General features: G+C 35.4%; 1 protein-coding gene across 1 annotated transcript; it reads left to right on the forward strand.

The window, feature by feature from the left end:
- The first annotated feature begins 2,124 nt into the window (after window positions 1–2,124).
- On the forward strand, window positions 2,125–6,237 carry LOC307068638 (arylamine N-acetyltransferase 1-like). Its single transcript, XM_079726610.1, has 3 exons — window positions 2,125–2,261; window positions 2,704–2,782; window positions 5,265–6,237. Exon 3 carries the CDS (start codon window positions 5,270–5,272, stop codon window positions 6,140–6,142), a length of 873 nt encoding a protein of 290 aa, XP_079582736.1. The 5' UTR covers window positions 2,125–2,261; window positions 2,704–2,782; window positions 5,265–5,269; the 3' UTR covers window positions 6,143–6,237.
- Window positions 6,238–9,980: the final 3,743 nt, after the last annotated feature.

Genomic DNA, 9,980 nt, shown 5'->3' on the forward strand with positions numbered 1-9,980 from the left:
TGCTTGTAGTAGTCTCTTAAATCCCTTGTATTTCTGTGGTGTCATTGTAACTTCTCATTTTTCATTCCTAATTTTGTTGATTTGAGTCTTCTCCCTTTTTTTCTTAGTCTGGCTAAAAGTTTATCACTTTTCTTTATCTTTTCAAAGAACCAGCTTTTAGTTTTATTGACAGTTGCTATAGTTTTCTTTGTGACATTAAGAAAGAATTAGGTTTTTAATTCCCACAAAACACCTTTCAGCACGCTTAACTTTCTAATAACACCTTCACCTGCACCAGTTTTGTTTTGGGTTTTTTGTTGTTGTTGTTTGTTTTAAGATCCACAGAACATGAAAATCCTTTTTTGAGACGGTTCAGAAAGCTGACACTATCTCTTTTTTCCTCCCTCTATATGAAGGATGTATTTAAATGAATGTTGGTCAGTAAGACATTTGTCAACTATGTGTATTGTGTGCTCAACAGTCTAATATTACCATTTGAATGTTGTATATGATTGTAAGGCTTATATCACTAAAGATTTTTATTCTGATTTTTCATGATCAAAATTCATGTGATATTGTATAGACATGCTTTGTAGTGAACTATATTAACAATAATTTCTGTACATGATCTAGGATTTATTCCAGCATTTCTTTTCCTTTTTTTTAAACAAAATATTTTTTTAATTAACAAATGATGGAAATAGAAAAGTCTACATAAAGATTTTAGAAGGAGAACTTACAGGACACAAATTTGTGATTCATTAGATGAGACACTTGGATGTGATTCCGAAAGGTTTTATTGAGCATTGCCAAGTTTGTAAGCTTCATAGGGATGGACATCATATTTATAAATGCCCTTCTGTAAGGGCTACCATACATGGGAAGTTCTTTACCTTAATATCATCTTTGAAAATATTAAGTTGAAAATTCTGTTAACTTATATTTTAAGAATAGGCATATTGTATTACTGCAAGAGATTTGATTTTCAGCAGAGTGCAAAGTTCTTTCAAATGCACATGTTTTTTTCTAATTTCATTTTGTTTTAAAGCACTTTTTAAGTGTAGCTTTCTCATTTAGTAAATGTTGTCTAATTGAACAAAAAAGAAAGACAATAGAAATACATAGCTTATCACCATTAACCTATGGTTGGGTTTCTTTGTACTATGTCACCGCAGGCCACGTCATCTTACAATAATAATGCACCACTGTTACAATTAGTGTCCATACTAGATTAGAACTCTGGTAACAGGGGACAAAAATTTTTTTCTACATGGGATTTTACAAAATACAGACTGTGGGGGGGGTGCTCACCTTACCAGAAAGTCAAGAGATAGCCTAATCCTCACCAGTGTCATGTGCCCTCTCAAGGTACACTGAACATGCTCTGTTCTTTACCCTCTGTACCTGAGGCAGAAGTCAATAGGTCTAATGGCTTTCACGTAACTCACACTTTCTAAATGTTTTAAAATTACTTCAGCCATAATTCTCATAACTTTTCTACTCTATCCTATAATAAAAGGAGTCAATTCTGCCTTTCTCTTCCTTAGTTTTTCATTTTGATTTACATCTTCACAGGCTGATGGAGAGGTAACACTATTAGAATATATACATATTTTTTTCAATTGTCCTTTTTGAGATTTATTTTTTCCTTCAGGAATACCAATTATCTTTATATTGGATTGTCTTTGACTGGTTTTATGTCTATTAACTTCTCTCTAACTCTATAATGGCTTTATCTCTTCATTAAAACCATTGAGTATTAAGTTTTTCTTCTACATAAGTCATTTGATATTATGTTATATATGTATTCCCTTATTGTTCATAATTACTTATATATTATCTTAATTAATTTCCTAAGTTATAAATAGTCCTTTTGATAACACTGTGTTATTTTATCACCTCATTTTTTGGCTTTTTGGTATGAGTCCATTTTAAATGTTCTATCTCTTCAAGTACCTGTGAAGAATATCTTTCCATTGTTCACTTTATGTTTCTTCTTGAGCTGGTTGTCTTTTTCCCCTATCTTTTGTGTATTATGTCCTTTTCTTCTGATCCCAGTCTCACAGTATATTTACATTCTGTTTTTTCACCATATTCATGCATGTACAGTTCTGTCTCCATCTTTTATTTGTTTTTTGAATGAAATGTGACTGGTGAGATGTCTGGCTGCAGTGGACCTTGGACTCTGCAATCTTTCCAGTGGAGATGAAGGAAGATGACTGAAGACAAGAGATATTTTGATGGCTGGTCTTCTGCATACAGATGGTTCTTCATCCTTTCTGGTGACACCATACATTAAGAACATTGCCTTATTTTTCTGCCCCAATATCCCCAATTATACCTTACACCTAAAGGAAGAGAGGTGCTACCATTACATACTTGTCTTTTCTGTGTTTGGTAAATCTTGTAGTAGCAATCTGGGGACTGAGACAGGGTTCACCCATCCTTGCTGATTGTATGACAAATATTCATCTGGTCTGTTGTGTCTGAGCCCCATGCTGGTGACTTCCACAATATCCAGGCTTAGAACCCACCAGTTTTGTTCCCATCTCCCATCATTGTACATTCAGCTCTCTTCTCTATGCAACCCAAATGGCCATTTTACTCCTTCTGTTTTGTGATTTTAAAATACTCTTCATATTCATGTCCCAATGAGAACTACTGTCCTTGTTTTCAAGGAAGAATATGATATATTTAAAACCATTTTTTCTTTTATTTCTACAGTGTGAATTAGGAAGAAGAACTATCCTAAGTCTTCTGAATTAAAACTGAGACTCAATCTACATTGAACTTCCTCATAAAGGTATGCTTTTCTGAGACATCTCATCGGGCTCCCTAAGTGTGTTCACTCTCCCTCCTTTTATTCTTTTCTTATATTTATGATCAAGGAAAACAAAATGGTATATCAGTGCACATCTAAATTACAAGTCAATATATAAACTTTGCAGTGTTTTCACCCAGTTTTATCCTGAAAACTACTTTCTAGTGCCTCCATATTTCACCTTCTATAATAACTTCAGTAGTACAAAATCTCTTATATTTAGTCATGGAATATGCAGGTATAATTTGGTTATAACATGTTGTTTGCATCCAGACCCTGGCTTTTTCTCAATGAACTTGAAGTTACTAAATTCTAAATTAACATAATAATTTTTTAAAATCTTTATTGGAGTATAATTGCTTTACATTGTTGTGTTAGTTTCTGCTGTATAACAAAGTGAATCAACTATATGTACACATATATCCTGATATCCCCTCTGGAAGGAACAAAGAAAAATCATTAAAATCAAAAGATAGCTTTAAAAAATATACATTAATTTCCAAATAAAAAGATGTTGGTTAACCCAGAAATGAAATGGCCAGGCAGGTCCAAATCATATTTCTTTTGTTCCACATCACCTGCCCTCTTTACTTACCCAGCACTGATTCTGGATACAGAAGCAGAAGAGGGTCTGTGATGGTCTGGCTAAGTACCAGTTGTTCTCTCGGTGTCTGAGTCATAGAGTTTTTGACTTGTGCTGATGCATGTAAAGATGAGAAGAAATGAAATAATCTTAAGAGATTTGGAGGAGATCACATTGCAGACATCAAGAATAGAAAAAGTTGAAACACTAGCAAAATGGGAAGAATAACTGATCAAAAAAGAGAATTAGGTGAATCTGAAAGAAATGACATTAAGAAGGACAACAGGAATACATAACTTATCACCATTAACCTAGGGGCAGGGCCTTTTGTAGCCTCTCACCTCAGGTCATGTCATCTTATCAATGGTAAGGCACCACTGTTGCAATCAGTGTCCACACTGGATTATGACTCTGATATCAGGGAACAGAAACACTTCCTACATGAGATTTTACAAAATAAGGACTTCTTTTTTTTTTCTGGTTCACCTTACCAGAAACATATAGCTTGAAACTTGATTGTTGTCTTTTCTCATCTTTCCTTTTCCTGCTTTTCATTCCTCAACTCAATAAATTCCTTGCTGATATTATTCTTCAGCAAGTTCTCCTAGTAGATTTGAGCAAATATCCTACCAGATTCTGGCCCTGCAGTAGAAGCATCTGCTTAGGTTTCAGCAAAAGTTCCTCAACAGAGTCTCATTGAGCTGACTTGGACCACATGCCATCCACGAGGAAAACACTGGTCCTAGAGCAAATGTGCTTTGAATTGTGTCTAATGGGGTCACATGTCTATTCATTCAGCTCAGTATGTACAGCTCACTCTCCATACAAACCAGACATAACAATTTGATGATGGTGCATTTTGCCCAAATTGCAGCCTTCCCCTACTGCCCTTCTCACAGTGATTTCTCATCTCAGAGTAAAAGACAAAAGGTCAGATCTCATCTCAGTCCATGCTTCCACTTACTACCTCTGCTCCCTTCATCCTGTCTTCCTTGAATGTTCTTTGGAGACCCTAGGCAGGTTCCAGTTTAGGGCATTTTTTTTCTTTTTTTTTAACCCTCTGGTCCTTCTTCCTAAATCATTCTCCCACATTTGTGGACATGGCTCATTCTCTCACATCCTTAAAGTCATAGTGAAGCTTCCTCTGCCCACCTTATTGGAATCTGAAGCTCTCCCTGTGCACATCTTATCTACCTTCTTTGCTTTATTTTCCCCAGAACACTTATCACTATCTAAGAAATTGAATGTTTTTTTAATTCATTTAATTCACTGTGTCATACCACACTGCACTAAAATGTAAGATTCTTTAAGATAAGCAACCACTAGGTCAGTATCATACACATAATAGATTTTCAGTAAACTAATTACTGAATAAATCAATAAATCAGTTTGTGAATGAATATGAATCTTTGAGTGGGGAAATTTGTGTAAGGTTCAGCTGAACAGAATATTGAGTTGGTCAAGTACCATGAATGAAAGTACTATATTATAATTCTCCTGTTTGTATCAGAAACTGTTTATAAACTCTATTTTAATTGATAGCAAATTGTACCTCTCCTTATTCATCACCAAGAAAACCACATGTAAGCTGTTTATGGTTTTACTCAACACTTCATCTGGATTTCCAACTTCTCATGCTCAAAACATGGAAGAAGTGATAATACTTTTCTTTCAGGGTTACTCACACCATTAACTGAACTTATGCATATGAAAGTCATTAATACACTAAAAGCACACACAAAAAAGGCTTATAATTACAGATATTTATAACCATTGTTTGTGTTTACATGTTTAAAATACATTTGTTATCATTAGGCTAATCAAAGAAATCCAAGTACAAAAGTAATATATTTGTTTTTGTTTTGTTTTCCTTGCCTTAAGGAATCATGAACATTGAAGCATATTTTGAAAGAATTGGTTATAAGCACTGTAAGAACAAATTGGACTTGGAAACATTAACTGACATTCTTCAGCACCAGATCCGAGCCATTCCCTTTGAGAACCTTAACATCCATTGTGGGGAAGCCATGGAATTGGGCTTAGAGGCCATTTTTGATCAAATTGTGAGGGGGAACCGAGGTGGGTGGTGTCTCCAAGTCAATCATCTTCTGTACTGGGCTCTGACCACAATTGGTTTTGAGACCACGATATTGGGAGGGTATGTATACAACACTTCAGCAAACAAATATAGCCATGCCATGATTCACCTCCTGCTGAAGGTGACCATTGATGACAAGAACTATATAGCTGATGCTGGATTTGGATGCTCTTACCAGATGTGGCAGCCTCTAGAGTTAATTTCTGGGAAGGATCAGCCCCAGGTGCCTTGCATCTTCCGCTTGACAGAAGAGAAAGGAATCTGGTACCTGGACCAAATCAGAAGAGAGCAGTATATCCCAAACCAAGAATTTCTTAATTCTGAGCTCCTGGAAAAGAATAAATATCGGAAAATCTACTGTTTTACTCTTGAACCTCGAACAATTGAAGACTTTGAGTCTGTGAATATATACCTTCAGGAATCTCCAGCATCTGTCTTTACAAGCAAGTCATTTTGTTCCTTGCAGACCGCAGAAGGTGTTCACTGTTTAGTGGGCTTCACCCTCACCTACAGGAAATTCAATTATAAGGACAATACAGATTTGGTAGAGTTTAACACACTGAATGAAGAAGAAGTAAAAGAAAATCTAAAAAATATATTTAATATTTCCTTGGAGAAAAAGCTTGTCCCCAAACATGGTGATAAATGTTTTACCATATAGAGTGAGCAGTAAAAAGGTCTCAGGATTACTTCTGGTGCTGTAACTTTTTATTATAAAAAAATTTAAACATCTATAAAAGTAGAGAGAATGAAATAATAAACCTCCATTTGTTTATCACTCACTTTATCAGTTATAAACTAGAGGCCTATCTATCATATTTTCTCAATGCTCCCACATTATATTGAAGAAAATGCTAGACATCAAATCATTTCACCTTTCAAAATGTCAGCGTATATAATTAGATAACATTTAAAAAAACATAACCATAATTTTCAAAAATAATACTAACAAAGATGTTTTAATGATGGCCTATGGTTTTCTTGAGGAAAAAGTTATTTATGCTAGAAAACTTTCCACATTGGTTGAATGTTGAATTCATAAAACATGTTTACCTATCATTCAGTAACTAGAACCTTGAGGGAAACTTTTTAATTAAATTCTACCAGTGTATATCCAATGTCATATTTGTGCAGAAATACCACATGTATAGTGGGATTATAATTCAAGGAAAAAGAAAGAGACATGACATTGCTTCCAAATAACCTAATATTTCTCAAGAAAAGGTGTAAACCAATACTTGTTAGCAAGTGATCAAGTACCAAGTGAGGGACACAACTAATAATTTCTTACATGGCTCTTTTTGCAACCACAGTTCTTCAAGTACCATTTTTCTTAATATGGGAACACTACTATTTATAATTTTTCAAATTTTGGACCTCAGTATTTTTGCTTAGAAGTGATAAATACTGGGCTTCCCTGATGGCACAGTGGTTGAGAGTCCGCATGCTGATACAGGGGACACGTGTTCGTGAAGGAGAGAAATTGAAGGAGAAAAATCATATGATCATCTCAATAGATGCAGAGAAAGCTTTCGACAAAATTCAAAACCCATTTTTGATAAAAACCCTGCAGAAAGTAGACATAGAAGGAACTTTTCTCAAAATAATAAAGGCCATATATGACAAACACACAGCCAACATCGTCCTCAATGGTGGAAAACTGAAACTATTTCCACTAATATCAGGAACAAGACAAGGCTGCCCACTCTCACCACTCTTATTCAACATACTTTTGGAAGTTGTAGCCACAGCAATCAGAGACGAAAAGGAAATAAAAGGAATCCAAATCGGAAAAGCAGAAGTAAATCTGTCACTGTTTGCAGATGACATGATACTATACATAGAGAATCGTAAAGATGCTACCAGAAAACTAGTAGAGCTAATCAATGAATTTGGTAAAGTAGCAGGATAAGAAATTGGTACACAGAGATCTCTGGCATTTCTACACACTAATGATGAAAAATCTGAAAGTGTAATCAAGAAAACACTCCCATTTACCACTGCAACAAAAAGAGTAAAATATCTAGGAAAAAACCTACCTAAGGACAAAAGACCTGTACACAGAAAATTATAAGACACTGATGAAAGAAATTAAAGATGAAACAAATAGATGGAGAGATATACAATGTTCTTGTATTGGAAGAATGAACATTGAGAAAATGACTCTAATACCCAAAGCAATCTACAGATTCAATGCAATCCCTATCAAACTAGCATGGGCATTTTTCACAGAACTAGAAAAAATTTCATAATATGTATGGATACACATAAGACCTGAATAGCCAAAGAAACTTTGAGAACGAATAACGGAGCTGGAGGAATCAGGCTTCCTGACTTCAGACTATACTACAAAGCTACAGTAATCAAGACAGTATGGTACTGTCACCAAAACAGAAAGATAGATCAATGGAACAGGATAGAAACCCCAGAGATAAACCCATACACATATGGTCACCTTATCTTTGATAGAGGAAGCTGGAATGTACAGTGGAGAATACACAGCCTCTTCAATAAGTGGTGCTGGGAAAACTTGTCAGGTACACGTAAACGTATGAGATTACATCACTCCCTAACACCATACACAAAAATAAGCTCAAAACGGATTATACCTAAATGTAAGGCCAGAACTATCAAACTCTTATAGTAAAACATAGGCAGAGTACTCTATGACATAAATCACAGCAAGATCCTTTGGACCCACCTCCTAGAGAAATGGAAATAAAAACAACAATAAACAAATGGGACCTAATGAAAGTTTAAAGCTTTTGCACAGTAAAAGAAACCATAAACAAGACCAAAAGACAACCCTCAGAATGGGAGAAAATATTTGAAAATGAAGCAACTGACAAAGGGTTAATCTCCAAAATTTATAAGCAGCTCATGCAGCTCAATAGCAAAAAAACAAACAACCCAATCCAAAAATGGGCAGAAGATCAAAATAGACATTTCTCCAAAGAAGATATACAGACTGCCAACACATGAAAGAATGCTCAACATCATTAATCATTAGAGAAATGCAAATGAAAACTACCATGAGATATCATCTCACACCAGTCAGAATGGCCATCATCAAGAAATCTAGAAACAATAAATGCTGGAGAGGGTGTGGAAAAAAGGGAACACTCTGGCACTGCTGGTGGGAATGTGAATTGGTACAGCCACTATGGAGAACAGTATGGAGGTTCCTTAAAAAACAGTAAATAGAACTACCATATGTCCCAGCAATCCCACTACTAGGCATATACCTTGAGAAAACCATAATTCAAAAGAGACATGTACCAAAATATTTATTGCAGCTCTATTCACAATAGCCTGGAGATGGAAACAACGTAAGTGTCCATCATCGGATGAATGGATAAAGAAGATGTGGCAAATATATACAATGGAATACTACTCAGCCATAAAAAGAAACGAAATTGAGTTATTTGTAATGAGGTGGATAGACCTAGAGTCTGTCATACAGAGTGAAGTAAGTCAGAAAGAGAAAGACAAATACCATATGCTAATACATATATATGGAATTAAAGAAAAAAAATGTCATGAAGAACCTAGGGGTAAGACAGGAATAAAGACACAGACCTACTTGAGAATGGACTTGAGGATATGGGGAGGGGGAAGGGTAAGCTGTGACAAAGCGAGAGAGAGGCATGGCCATATATACACTACCAAACATAAGGTAGATAGCTAGTGTGAAGCAACCACATAGCACAGGGAGACCAGCTTGGTGTTTTGTGACTGCCTGGAGGGGTGGGATAGGGTGGGTGGGAGGGAGGGAGATGCAAGAGAGAAGGGATATGGGAACAGATGTATATGTATAACTGATTCACTTTGTTATAAAGCAGAAACTAATTTTAAAAATACAATAAATTTTATGAAAGATAAAAAGAAAAAAAATGGGCAGAAGACCAAAATAGACATTTCTCCAAAGAAGATATACAGACTGCCAACAAACACATGAAAGAATGCTCAACATCATTGATCGCTGGAGAGAGGCAAATTAAAACTACAGTGAGATATCATCTCACACCAGTCAGAATGGCCATCATAAAAACATCTAGAAACAATAAATGCTGGAGAGGGTGTGGAGAAAAGGGAACATTCTTGCACTGCTGGTGGGAATGTGAACTGCTACAGCTACTATGGAGAACAGTATGGAGGTTCCTTAAAAAAGTAAAAATAGAACTACTGTATGACTCAGCAATCTCACACTGGGCATATACCCTGAGAAAACCATAATTCAAAAAGAGTCATGTACCAAAATGTTCATTGCAGCTCTATTTGGAATAGCCCGGAGATGGAAACAAACTAAGTGTCCATCATTGGATGAATGGTTAAAGAAGATGTGGCACAAATATACAATGGAATATTACTCAGTCATAAAAAGAAACGAAATTGGGTTATTTGTAATGAGGTGGATTGACCTACAGTCTGCCATACAGAGTGAATTAAGTCAGAAAGAGAAAGACAAATATTGTATGCTAACACATATGTATGGAATT

Source organism: Hyperoodon ampullatus (genome assembly GCF_949752795.1).
Source record: "Hyperoodon ampullatus genome assembly, chromosome: 20".
Classification (NCBI taxonomy): Eukaryota; Metazoa; Chordata; class Mammalia; order Artiodactyla; family Ziphiidae; genus Hyperoodon; species Hyperoodon ampullatus.

Bases quoted from the DNA above. Each gene is read 5' to 3' on its own strand.
- LOC307068638 (XM_079726610.1), top strand. From the start codon at position 5,270: ATGAACATTGAAGCATATTTTGAAAGAATTGGTTATAAGCACTGTAAG.